This window comes from Tasmannia lanceolata, unplaced genomic scaffold (assembly GCF_043159265.1).
Source record: "Tasmannia lanceolata isolate RefF3 unplaced genomic scaffold, GAP_Taslan_0.1 ptg000013l, whole genome shotgun sequence".
Classification (NCBI taxonomy): Eukaryota; Viridiplantae; Streptophyta; class Magnoliopsida; order Canellales; family Winteraceae; genus Tasmannia; species Tasmannia lanceolata.
The window spans coordinates 14,342,128-14,356,826 of NW_027518690.1; the positions used below are offsets into that span (position 1 = coordinate 14,342,128).

Below are 14,699 nucleotides of genomic sequence, written 5' to 3' on the forward strand. Positions count from 1 at the left end.
GATTGTGAGTCACATAAAAATCAATTTGGAGCTCACAATCGGTTGGCATAATCTTAAATTGAATTGTGTTTTTGAAGCCCTAAACTGATTTTCAGTTTGGAGGTCACAATTGAGAATTTGAGATTTAGGGCTTTAGGGCCTAAAGCCTTTTAGGCCATGTTAATTTGAGATTGTGACATTCAATTGGGAGCCCTTTAGGGCTCAATTAGAGGGGTTAGGTCGTTTGATTGCTTTCCTTTTTTTAATAAAAAGTATTATTATATTCAACGCACCCGCACCCAAGTTTTTTGGAAAATCACGTACCCACGTACCCGTGTCATGTCGCACCCGCACCCCACACCCGTGCTTCATAGCTCTCAGCTGCCAACATCGAGCGCAAGCACTACTTCGGCCAACTTTCACCATCCGTCAATTTTGGTCCGACTGCATATCCAAGCCATCCGAGAGTCCGATCTGAGATCCGTGAAAGCCATTGTGTTTCTTTTGACATGATAGACAGATCAGACAGTTAAGTTCATTTTTGACACCGATCCCAATGGATCCACCAGTTGTTTCGTATTTTGGTGGGTACAACCATCTATATTTTCAAGGTTACACTCCTTATATCTATTATGAGGATGCATGTCTACTGTGGATCATTGCTCTGGGCGCATATCATGAGTACATGACTATGATCACCGAGCGACCATCTACCAGGCTAGAGAAACTGTGAGACAGCAAGCCCAATTGTTTTGGATACGCATAGTGATGGAGCGTCGTAACGAAGGCGAACCTCCATTATGTCGATGGGAGGAGATCGTTATGAGCTTATGAGTACTTATGCGATATTGGCACATCGGTATGAAAAAAGATTGATGCATGAAGAAGCCGCTCGACGTGAACGAGAAGCCGAAATCGAAGCATCAAACATATATCTAGAGCGTCGCATGCGTGAGTTGGATTTGCATAGCTAATTAGCTACTTCTTCTCCCTTACCACCTGTTGATGATATTTTTTTGAATGATCCACTTGTTGATGAAGGAATTTGCTAACACTATTGAGGAGTCACATGTTGATCCAGCCGCCATTGTTTGTGAGACCATTATAGATGTTGGGCCCGAGCTTGTGTTAGACCATGATTAGTTAGATACTGAGCCAGAGAGTCCAGTGACTGATGATGCGTTGCCAGAGCATGGAGGGCTGGAGCATTTCACTGAGGATATCTCTTCCACATCAAGATAGGTGCATAGTGGCAGTATTTAGTCTACAGTGGATATTCAGGTACGGGATTTCAGCACATTAGATGATAGCGATGGGCGAGATACGGTCCCAACGTATAACTTTATTGCTGATTTCACTGAGCCTAATGAGATACCAGCGGACGTTGACCTTTTAGAGGATGGCCATGGATTGGTACTACCCATTGCTAATTGTTATCACGCCGATCCAAGAGTACGTTGCCATCTTCCCAGCTTCTTTGATTCTCAAGAGAAGTTCCCATTTTTATGGTTTTGCATGGATAATTTCTTCTCTATCTCTCCGCTTGCATTTCATAACTCTTTCAAGGATATCACGAGCATTTTACATGAGAGACTTTGATGGGTTACTACTTTTATTAATCAGGTTGATCGTCTACATCTTTGATCCAGGCGGACTAGAACTCGAGGGCGAGTTCTTTTCAAGAGGGTGAGAATGATGCAGATTGCAGGCTCAATTAGAGCCATATTTGCCCATTAGCATTTCTAGTGATTAGGGATTATTAGTTTTGGATGATTAAAGATTGATTGATTCTCCCTCAACATATTGTCTCTTCTCTTCTCTCCTAATTTATATTCTTCTTTCTCATCCTCCCCCCCTTTTCTCCTTTATTCGTCCTCTTCTCCTCGTTCTCCAATTTCTTCTAGTTCTCTTTCTAGGCCTAAATCAGGTATCCACTAAGATACTTACATTTTGGCTTTGGTATGTGTTTCAGTAGGGATGGAAACAAAAACATTTCAGTCATTTATGTCGGTTTCGAGGGATATTTAAAACCAAGGATTAACTTGGTAGGCCAGAGTATAGATTGGACGATAACTTGTCCAGGGTAAAGGGGAATCTACTCAGGTGAGTCGACGATTGACTCAGGAAGTTTTTAAACACTGTGCCGGCAATTGTATTTTTGAATAAGAGTAAACTACGAGCCCACCACCTGTTTTTGCTTTGACTTGATTGACTCCTGCAACTTACTTTGAAAGAGTTATTTTTAGACTGGTTGGTTCTGAATTAGTTTTGCAGTTCCACATAAGGTTTATATTTTTGTCGGCTCAATGCACTTAGGAAGAAGCATCACAGATGGATCTAAGAAGTGTTTGGAAATTGCAAGGTGAGAAAATGTTGTATGAACTGGAACATTTTTTTAGGATTGAGCTAGGGTATGTTAGCTTCCATGAGAGGAGAAGAGAAGGAATGGAGAGAAAGAGTGAGTTAGGGATCCTCCCCCTCACTAATGTATTTATATAAAAGAGAACATTACAATGACCACTATGCCCTTAGGCTACATTACACTTACACACACATCTAATATACTTCTAATACACCCCCCCCCCTCCTCAAGCTGGGATGTAGATATTATACATTCCAAGCTTGTTACAAATGTCATTTAGTTTGGCTTGACTCAAAGGTTTAGTGAAGATATCAGCTAGTTGGTCCACGGATCGAGTGAAGGAAACTTGAATCTTGCCTCTAAGTATTCTCTGGCAAATGAAATGACTATCAATCTCTATGTGCTTAGTGCTCTCATGGAATACAGGATCAGTAGCGATATGGATCGCAACCTTATCGTCACAATAAAGCTGAGCTGGAGAAGATGAAGAGAGACCAATCTTTGATAGGAGAGAACACAACCAAATAAGCTCTCCACTCGTATGAGACATGGCTCGGTACTTTGCTTCGGCACTAGACTTGGAAATGATGTCCTTACTCCTCCACTACACTAAATTGCCGCCAACAAAAGTACAATATCTAGTGGTAGATCTCTTATCTGCTGTAGATCCAGCCCAATCTGCATCACAAAATCCTTCCAACCTGATATGCCCATGCTTCTTGAATAGGAGGCCTTTCCCTGGCACCCCTTTCAAGTAGCGAAGAATCTGAACCACTGCTGCCCAGTGTGAAGTACGGGGTGAGCTCATATGTTGGCTGACGACGCCGACAACAAATGATATGTCTGGACGAGTGACTGTAAGACATATGAGCTTACCAACCAAGCTCCTGTCTCTGCCAGGGTCATCTAATAAATCACCTTCTTCAGGAAGAAGTTTCATATTTAGGTCCATGGGAACAGAAGCAAGTTTCACTCCAAGATAAGTTGTCGCCTGTCTCCTCAAGAAGATCCAACACATATTTCCTTTATGAGAGGGAGATGCCTCTAGTGGAATAGGCAACCTCAATGCCAAGAAAGTACCTAAGACAGCCTGGATCTTTGGTTGAAAACTCTTTCTAGAAAAAGGTCTTCAGTTAATGTATCCCCACTGTATCACTCCTTGTAATGATAATGTCATCAACATACACTATCAATAGAACACAACCAACAGCATACTGATAACTGAAGACAGAGTGCTCAATATTGCTTCATGCCAAAGCGCATGACAACATCACTAAATCTCCCAAACCATGCTTTAGGGGACTGCTTCAGGCCATATATAGATCTCTTCAACTGACACACCGAGGAGGACATCTCTACCTGAGCAACATGCCCAGGAGGTTGCTCCATATAAACCTCCTCAGTAAGCTCACCATGAAGAAATGCATCCTTTACCTCTAACTGATGCAGGTGCCACCCTCAGTTAATTGCAAGTGATATGAGAACCCGAATAGAGGGGATCTTGGCAACAAGAGAGAACGTCTCTGTATAATCAACTCCAAAGGTTTGAGTATAACCTTTGGCAACCAAGCGTGCCTTAAGGCGCTCAACAGTTCCGTTAGGTAAGTGTTTGACGGCATAAACCCATTGGCAGCCTACGGGTCGAGCTTCAGTGGGAAGGGAAACCAAGTCCCGTGTCTAATTGGCCTGTAGGGCCTCCATCTCAAGATCCATAGCCGCACACCAACCAGGATGATTAAGAGCCGCTGGCAAGGACTGCGTTAAAGAAACTGAAGACAAAGAAGACACAAAACTCCGTAACATAGGAGTTAGAGGAAATAGGATGAGCAGTATTATGAGAGCGAGTACGGGAAGAAATGGGAGAATCTGTAGTAACACCAGGAGAGGGACCTGACAGGTGGTGGTCGTGATCTCCTGCTGAGATGGCGATGACAGAGGGTGAGGGGCGACAAATTTTAGCCGGCGCTGATATGTCTTCAGAGGAGCAGGAGGAGGGGGGTCGCAGGTGGGATTTACGAGAGGGGTGGGTGGTGGGAGACATGAGGGGAAGGAGGGGGGGGAGGGGGGGGTCACAGGTGGAGGTGGGAAGAAGGAGGGGGTCACAGGTTGCGTGTGGAGGAGAAGGGAGAAGGGAGGAGGGAGGAGGGAGAAGAAGATGAAGAGAGAGAAGGGAGAAGGGAGGGAGGAGAAGGTGACGCCTTCAAGGTTGGTCCCTAGGGCCTCAAACCCTGGGCTCTGATACTATGTTAGCTTCCATGAGAGGAGAAGAGAACGGATGGAGAGAAAGAGTGAGTGAAGGATCCACCCCCTCACTAATGTATTTATTATATAAAGGAGAGCACTACAATGACCACTATGTCCTTGGGGTACATTATATTTACACACATCTAACATACTTCTAACAGGGTGAAATAGCTCAAGTAACTTTCACAAGAAAGATATTTTCGAGGAAAAAAATCCGAGTCGTAATTGAGGACACCAGGTGGCTTGACCCCTATCCAAGAAGATACTTAAAGTTGACTTAAAGATTAATCCTAATTTTGATTAGAAGCCTGTTAAATTCCTAAGGACTTGGAGAATTGATACGATCAAACTAATCACTTGGGTTCCACGGTAATTGGTGATATGTGGGTTTAAGTTGTTAAGTACTTGATAGACCTAATTGCACTGGAATTTTATTTTGAAAGGCAAAATGGAATTAAAACAAAAACAAGAGAAACGGACTGGGATTACCTAAAACAAAACAAAAAGAAAAAAAAGGACCACAATTACCCGATAAACATTGGCCACATCAAAACACAACTGAGCCTGTCATGTATCAACCCCTCAGTGTGTAAAACATTGAATATATCTAATGTTTCAGATTCAGAACCATGTTCTGATGATTTTGACTTCTAGCTTGATGGGTAAACACGGTCCTTCTATCCCTTATTTATTTGAAGCATGCCCCAAGCGGTCTATAAAAAAGAACAAAACAGATGAAAGTTTGAGGGATTCAATTTTTCAGTGCCAAAAATAATTTAGCTCAGTATGATGAGAATTGTCTTAACATCAGAGGTGCCACTGTTGACTTCATTGAGGGTTTTGATATTTCATCTATGTCATTTATACCCTTCTCATTAGGTTCACGGAGAGGCAAATTGGTTGTAGATAAAACTGTGAGGACCTCTCCATAGAGTTCTGAAGTGCATGTGGAGTACATCATTGCATAACTTCTTTATGAATCCTCTTAGCCCATGTTCCCCTCAATTCTGCCCATTATATCAATGTATTTTTACTAAAAATGGAAACTTCTTTAATATTGTTACTTCACTAATATCATCATTCAAAAAAAAAAAAAAATTGTTCCTTCACTAATATTAGTTTGTCTTGTTGTTGCAGATGCCCTTCCAGAAGGTCTTGTCCACGAGCTCCCAATTGCTGATGATTTTCACTCGCCAATTTCTGAAGAAGTGAATGCCTCGGCTGATGATCTCGAGGATCTTCGAAAGCAGCTTGATGCCATTAACGCGGACTAACGTTGCATCAACAGTAGATCATCTCAGTTTTGATCTTTCTCTGGAGGTGATATTTGCATTCTTGTTTTCATTCATGTGGCATTTAATCATAATAATGTTATGTTGCTTATGATAATATTAATAGAGAAATCAATCCCATAGATGAGTGACCAAAGCATACCAATGTTGACATTGATGTTTTCTTTTTTATAATTTAACCAAAAAGATACCTGAATTCTATGGGTTTATAGAACGTGTTTTGGGAGGAATGCAATAGAATTGCTGCTATCCATGTTTTCTGTTCTCTTTAAATTTTTAGACATTACCCATCATTTTCATATTTTCGTATGGAAAGAACGACTTATATTAAAAATTAAGATAGTTTAGTTTGGTTTACTCTGTTTGAATAAATAGGGTGGGGCTCATCATGGATGGCTCTAGCTGCAACTATTGTAACTAAGGTAAATGAATCTCTATTTAAAGCATATAGGTCATGGGTTTGGAATTCAACATCCACAAATTCTATTTTTCTCCCCTTTCCTGTCCTCCGTCTTTCTTTCCTTTCTTCTTTTTCTTCTTCTCCCATACAAATTTAATATGGGTGATTTATTCAGAGCTCAACATGGTATCAGATAAAAAGAGGTATCTTCACCAATTCAAAACCCTAACCTTATTCTTATTTTAATTTTCAAAAAAAAAAAAAAAAAACCCTAACCTTATATCTCCCCTCTTTGAACCGCTAATCCTAATCCTATCCTTGCTCAATTTGAAACTGTCAGCCCATCCCTCCTCCATTCGGAATCATACCCTAACCCTTTCCCTCTAAATTCGAAACCCTTGCCCTCTCTCTACCTGACCTTATTCCTACTCAATTTGAAATCCTATCCATATACGTCCCCCTAATATCATTCACTCTCCTTTCTTTTACCCTAGAGTTTTCTCTTATATTTTTTTTCGTAGACAACCCATGTGATGATGCTGTGTATTAAATCAAGGAGGTAGAAGTGCAATGAATCTGTTTTCAGGAAGAATGATTTGTGGTACTTCTTTGCTTAAGATCTGACGGTTTTGCCTTAGTGTTGCTGTTGTGATTTAGTCCGATGCCAGCCGTTCGTTGTGTGAATACTATTGTGTCTGTGTTGCTGTTGTGCTCTCTTTGTGGGTTTTTGTGCCACTATGTGGATTGTTGTTCCTTCGTGTGGATTTTAATGTTTTCATGGGCTGTTCTGCCTTTTTCGTGGGTTGTTGTGTGTGAGGACTGTTTTACTCGAGTTTTGACTAATGTCCTGTGCTATTTTTCTTTGGCTACTGTGACTTGTGAGGACTGCTGAGCACTTCTTTTTGCTCGTTGTATGGATTGCTGCATTGCTGTGTGAGGTCTTTATGGACTGCTTCTTTATTGTCTGCACTATGGTGCCTTTCTTGAGTTTGGTGTCATTTTACTGTCCTGTTATTTTACGAGTTTGTTTCAAATAAGTATACTTCAGTTACTGCTATCATTGTGAATCTCCCTGATGAGTGAAATTAGCCCAATTTTCCAAACATCATGAAGATTCTAGGAGTATAACTAAGTTAAGATTCTAGGAGTATAACTAACTTAGGTTAAGCTAAATAGGACCAATTACCTTCTATGGTCTCAATCAGTAAAGGTAGCCATGGTTACTATAGGTAAACTGAATTTTTTTAGTGAAGACAGACCGAATACGTCTGATTGTGAAGTACGTGGATTATCTCGAAGAGAGCTGCCAGATCATGACTTAGCTTTGGACTAGTAAAGAATCACCATGTTAGTGTGGATGTGATGTTCCTGGATACAACCAAGGAGGTATGGGGCACCATCCATGAGACATATTATTCAGAATGAATATATATCAGGTGTATTTTGAGACAGTATTATAGTACATGGTGGCTCTGATACTTGAATACTTGTGTAGGCTCAACATACCTTGCCCGATGCACCACAATATCGACACTCATACTTGGATATTCCATGGGCATCTATGTTGGTCAAAATACCTATAATGTTTGAAATGTATGTCACTGTCTTCTCTTTGAATCAACTATAATGTTTTTTGCTTGTTAGTATCACATATTTACAATTATAATTTAAAACATACAAGTCTTGTTTTGTAGATGCTATTTAAAATTTAGTACTAGTTCTATCGCCTAAGTTAATTGTAATTATGTTTTATGATATTTAATTTATACATATCTTGTGTCTTATCTAACGGTATAGGACATCTATATCCGTAACCGTGCCCTAGACTTTGGAAACTCCTGATTAATATCTTTGTTTCCATTCCTACGTCTGAATATGTACATCTATACATGTGTATCATAGCTATTTGGTATGTGAGAAGAGTTGAACGTGTATCGACCTCTGACATTTGATATGAAGCTCTTGAAGATCCTGTGCAAGGAGTTTAAGGTGGCTAAATTCCTCTCTAGACTAAGCATTGGGTGTCATTTGGTCCATGGGTTGATCTTGGCCAGCAATGAACACGCCCTTTTTAAGGAAAGTAACAATTTAATTCAATGAAAGCGAGATTGTAGGACATAAGGGGACAAGGCATCCTACAAGTAGATTCAAAAGAACACACCCTTTTGAATCTTCTTCACTCACGCATTCAGTGTATTTCAGTGTATTGGGTGTTTCTTTCAATGGAAGATGTAAAAACAAATTTTACACCCATTTTTATACTTAAAACTGAGTGTGAAATGGATGGTTAGATGTGGATAATAAAGGTTTTTGGTGGAGTTATTAGGAATGTTAGACGGTGTTTGAGTACCTCATTGGAGGTCTTAGAAGGCTCTTGGAAATTGAGGTTTTTACTTTATTATTTCTCTTGGCATTGGAGTTTGCTCCTTTGCATTTTCGTACTTTGTATTGTGGGGGACTCCTGGTCCCTTCCAGTTGTAATGCTTAGTATGAATATTTGTCATCTTTCAAAAAAAAAATTTGAACGTGAAATTTCTTTTACGTCCATTTTACATCGAAAGAAATGGAGTCTCATGACAATAAGTGCATTCTCGTGTTCCGACTCCATTAACTTTATTTATTGTGATTATACAGTTTTTATTTTAAATCTTCATACGAAGAGGAATAATTAAATTGCAACATCGATATTTTGGTATTATTCATTGCCATTACATTTTGTTCTCTCAGTGATTTTTCTCTCCTGTCTCTTGTCTATTTCTATTTTGGTATTCTTATTTTTTTCAAGATCACAAGGGTACTCTCCTACAATCTAGAAGATCGCAATGGGCTCCTCTAATTTCAAAATTTTATAGAGGTGACCTCTACAATTTTGAATAGGGAATTGATATATTTGCCCCCTATTTTTTACCTGGGACCCCCCTTTTCCGAACTTTACCAGAAAATTCTTGCAATCCAAACAGGGATTTAGCTATGTTTCACACGGGTACGAGAGAATTCAGGTATAGAAGATTCTCGCTGGTCACGCAACAAGAATAAGGGGTTTCTTTCCTCCTTTGAAGTTAATGTTCTCGCAATCAATCACATTCATTTTCTTGCTTCCCATCTCGCCTTTTTCTCTTCCCTTTTCATTGCCGCTATTGATAGCTGTTTCTTAGGTCATTCAAGGAGGGAATCGAAGCTGAGATTTCAAATAGGAAACTGTCATCATCACAACCATATTTGCACAAACCCAGCTGTCTTTTCTTCTTTAATTGGCTCGTCAGAGCTTCTGTGGAAATGTAATAACCCATAGAATAACCTTCTGACAGCTCTTTAAATACTAAAAGACAAGATAATTCAGTGAAAATATCAAATTATGTTGTGCTGGTATAATTTTCCTTTCAAATATCCTCTCCTATGTGACCTAGGAATAGGGTTGCAACTTGGGACGGGTTTTACCCGGCCCGCATCAGCCCGGCCCGAAAAAAGCATGGGTCGGGCTCAAAGTGGCCGGGTAAGTTGTTGGGCCGGGTTTACTTTTCCAAAGCCCGAGTGATTCTCGGGTTGGGCCGGTTTTAATGGTGGAAAACCCGGCCCACCCGAAAACCCGCATTTTTTCCTTTTTTAATATTATAAGTTATAAATAATAACATTGATATGGGTAATTTAGTAATTCTCATTTCTCATCTCACCAAGACAATAAGAGTGTAAGACACGAACGAAAGGTCTATTTCTCACATTTATGCCTCAATTGCCTATTGCTCTGATGGCCATCGAAGTCATAAGAAAGTCTATTTCTTACATAAAATAATCTTCGTAGTTCTTTAATTTATTTACAGTGGCATCTTTACTCATATTTGATTGTCCATTTTATTCATGCTTTCCATTCATGTACATGTTTGTAGGATACGTATCAGTATATCACCACCACAAAAATAATTTTATGTCATTCTCTATAGGCAAACAGAGGCCAGGACTACATTCTTTTTTTTTCGAACCTCAGAACTTGTGTTTTGCATAAATATTTAGTGAGTAGTGGTTAAAAGCTTACAGATCCGTCTGGCCACTAACGAGTTCATTGAGAATTAGAAAATGTTTAAATCATACTTTGTCTAATCATATCACTTATTAGCATGTTTCAATCAACATGTTAAAATCAGGTTTAAAGTGAGTTTAGAGTAAATTAGGACAATTTGGAATAAAAAGGAGGGCATTGCATGAAGTTGGAGGCGGCAATGCTGAAAAACCCAACCCTACCCGAGAAATAATCTCGGGTAGGGCCGGGTTTAAGAATCACGGGTTTTTCCCTAAAAAAACCCGGCCCGACCCGACCCGAGGTTGTTTCTTGGGTAGGGTAGGGTTCTAGAAAACCCGACTCCCGCGACCCGAGTTGCAACCCTACCTAGGAATATGGTGGTGAACTAGCGGCAAAACCGGTGAGTATTCAGATATCCTCGGATTCTCGAATGCCCTATTGAACCGGAGAATTGGAATTGGATGGGAATGTGATACTGATACCAATTCCTGATTCCCGCAATCCAAGCGGCCCCATAGTAAAAAAAAAGTTGGGTGCCCGTACTGCATATATGGGGCCTCCTTTGATCGATCCAAGCAACCCACTTGGTGGACCCTCGATCAAAATCATAGGTTTGGTCTACGATCAAGGGCCAAAAACTTTTTTTCAATTAAGATTGCATGATCAGCATAAAAATTATGCCAGGAAGATCGAACGTGATACCCACCATATTGACAGTCCAGATTAACTAGAGGGCCCACCAGTAATGCAATGTGTGTGTGGACCCACACACATAATGTTAGCATAATCTAGAGCACTCATCCATACCTCCAGAGGATAGTATACCATAACTCTTCTGTCATTAACTTAAGCCACTCATGATGGTTGTTAGATCTCCATAAGAATTGTTTTTAACCATCGGATCGATCTAGGTACAAATTGCCTCTATAAATACAAAGGTACATTTGCAAGTGCTGGATGTCAAATGGGTAGGTATGTATAGATAAACCGTAGATTCATCCTTAAATCGATGGCCCACAAGAATAAAGGAAAATGCCTTTTATTTAGGGCTGTTTGGATACGCAGATTTTAGAATCCAGGTTTTTTGTTTGAAAACAGTGTAAAAGAGGGTTCATGATCAAATAGTGTAACATTTTTTTAAAAATAAAAAATGGCATTTTCTTGAAATTTCGGACTGAAATTCTGAAATTTTGGCTGAAATTTGGAATTTCGGGAAATTTCGGATTTCGGTCAAAATTTAAAATCATGGTCGTTGTTCATCATTCGGTTATAACCGAAATAACTGACCAAACTGAATTCGTTCAGTTATTTAGGTTCGATTATTCTGTGCGGTTTGAGTTGTGTCCTTTACAAACTTCGGTTATTTGATTTCGATAAAAAAAAATACTCGATGTAACCAAAAAACCGAATTCCGAGGGAGAACATACCACATAATTTCATAAAAATGATGAAAGTGCATCTAGAAATTCCATTTATTCGGTTTTTTTATTTAAGACAATGTTGATAAGGTAAATCTTCATTTAATTTGGTTTTAACCGAAATCATTATTCAGTTTCGATTTTTCAGGATTTTAGATAGTTCGGTTTCAATTTCAATTGCTTAAAATTGGTAACAGAAATGATATCGGTTAGTTCGGTTCAGTTATAACCGAATGAACACCCCGAGTTATAACAGCCTTTAATAAGCTCATTAAAAGACTAACGGAAGGAAAAAGTGTCATTATTGAATCAAAGAGTTCAGATATCAATCCCTTGATTATATTTCGTTTGATTTCATGAAAAATACAAGGAGCTTTCGATTTCATAATCCAGGATTGTGAAATCTTGAATTTTACAAGCTAAAACCTGGATTTATTGAGCTAAAACCTAAGTTTTATAAGCTAAATCTAGGATTTTACAATCCTTGATTATAAAATCCATGTATCCAAACGGCCCCTTAGGGTTTTCAATGGACTCGTACAGTACCACCGATTCTGATTCGGATTTGAACGTTAAGGCACAGAATTTGGGCATGATAGCTAGATCCGATCGTATTCATTGGATGCATGTAGTCCAAAATTATTTCGCATCGTGACCTGCCACGAGATGACCCTCGATATTCAAATGAAGGGGGCTAATGTACAAAAATACCCTTCATACCCTTAATTAATTAATTTATTTATTTATTCATGAGGGATAATTTCATAACAATTAAAACCCTATTGAAGACCAACGTTTTAAACAAAATCCGAAATTCGAAATTTTGGGTTTCAGTCAACCCCAAAACCGAATTTTGGGTAAACTCGAAACATTACAAATTTTCGACCGAAATCCGAAATTTTAAGGAAAATCTCCAAAAAATCTGGATTTTTTTCTATATTTAATATTTTCCCAAAATTACCAAAATTTCGGTAATTTCGTTCAAAATTTTGTACGAGATAAAATATTATTTTATTTGATTACGTACTTCGGTTTGGGTAACCTTGTTCGAGACAACAAACAACATTTTATTTCCCAGCTCTCCTCCTCTAGTTTCTTCCGTCTTTCTTAACTTTGTACGATGTAAGAAGGACCTAGGATACTGCAATGGACGGTTTGATTTCAAATGGATCGTGACCCTCAGATGGTAGGTAATCCTCTTTTAATCTAAAAAGTCATTTTATTGGATTATTTGTTATATGGGATTTGCTAGCGTGAGATAGGTGAGATAGGCATTTCGAGGATGGGCTGTTGCATGTGGGAGCAGCCACACAGGCTCACTTTTAGCAGATTTTGTCTTCTTTCACGAGGTAGCTGCTCTCACATGCAATAGCCCATCCACGAAATGCCTTTTGTGATGGACACTAGCAGATCCCCACTTATATATTACAGTATATACACATTTTTAAAGCCATTTTATCATGATATATTAATAATTTCAAGTTAGATTCTATTCTACAAATATCTTGTATTTATTTTAATATTAATATTTGCTATTAATACAAACATGTTGCCAATAAATTCTTGATAACTTTTATTATTACAGAGTTTCTGTTTTTTTTTGGTAACGAAGGGTGTCCCCACCTCCTTCGGGGCTAGGACTATTTCCCTACGGATGCGCGCAATCACCCGGAAACCACGTGCATCGGGTAAGCAAGGGGGATTCGAACGCTCGTCACTGGGGAGCAAACCCATGACTTTACGCCAGAGAGCCACACCCTTCCGGGTTCTACGGCGTGTTGCTGACTGTAGTTGGATCAAATATCAAGAGTGACACCAATGCCCCACCCCATAGTTCCCTACAACGAGCTAACACGATAATTTAACATTGGAAGTGATAAATTTATCCCTTTTTACTTGGGACAGCCCCTCAGTTTATTTATGACTACTCTTGTAGGCTAGAGGGGGCTTTCCTAGGTTAAAAAAAAAGGGCGATTATATCATTTTCCTTTCACATTATCACGTTCCCCAAAAGTTACCAACATCCAACCAGAAAAATCATTAATAAATGGAGTGTCAATATCACAACAAAATACTATTTCCAAAAATAAAAGGGATCATAGTGTTAAATTTGGAAATGTTCAGCTGTTCATGATAGTAAGAATGAGGAAATAAAAGCATGGGTTTAGTCTCCCAAGGCTCTGCTCTCCTTCATCTTTTACTTACCCCAACGCCACTTCTTTACTCTCCCTGTTTACTCTTTAAGTTAGAAATTTTTACCAAAGCCCTGTTTGGATGGCAAGAAAAACACTTTGGATTGCAAGAAATGATATGATTATAGTTAATTTAGAGGAATATCATCATAAATTCCTGTTTGGATGGCAAGAAAAACACTTTGGATTGCAAGAAATGATATGATTATAGTTAATTTAGAGGAATATCATCATAAATTGAAGGTCCCTCTAAATAAAAATTGAACAAGGTTGGTTCAAGTTATTTTTCTTAGGTGAAAAAAAATGGGGGATTAGGGATTTGCTAGCGTCCATCGCAAAAGGCATTTTGCGGATGGTCTGTTGCATCTGACAGCAGCCACCTCGTGAATGAAGATAAAATCTGCTGAAAAGTGAGCCTGTGTGGCTGCTGTCAGATGCAACAGACCATCCGCAAAATGCCTTCTGTGATGGATGCTAGCAAATCCCCCATTTTAGAAACAGGCGTGCTAGGCAATTTCACAGCTCACTTTTTTCAGGAGAGAATAACCACTTCATATGGATTTAACGAATAAGACATAATCTTGTGTGCTAGGTGGATGTTCTCTGCCAAAAAAGTGACCCGCGATTCTTTACAAAATTACCCTCAATTTACTAATGATATTCACAGTACCATGTTTTAGTAGTTGCACGAACTCATCTTGTCTTTTATTATTTAAACAACTGTCAAAGGTTATTACAGTTCTAAAAAATCTGTGCTTTTTGCCAATCAAAGAAGACAATATGAGTTAGTGCAATTA

At 39.0% G+C, this 14,699-nt stretch overlaps 1 protein-coding gene across 2 annotated transcripts in view; it reads left to right on the plus strand.

The window, feature by feature from the left end:
* The window catches only part of LOC143889861 (NAD(P)-binding Rossmann-fold superfamily protein), a 50,298-nt gene extending 44,172 nt beyond the window's left edge, over positions 1 to 6,126 (plus strand). For both annotated transcript variants that reach the window (XM_077394235.1, XM_077394236.1), the window contains one exon: positions 5,723 to 6,126. In XM_077394235.1, the coding sequence (XP_077250350.1) occupies positions 5,723 to 5,859 (137 nt within the window). In that variant the 3' untranslated portion in view covers positions 5,860 to 6,126. The remainder of the gene's footprint in view (positions 1 to 5,722) is intronic.
* The last annotated feature ends 8,573 nt before the right edge of the window (positions 6,127 to 14,699 follow it).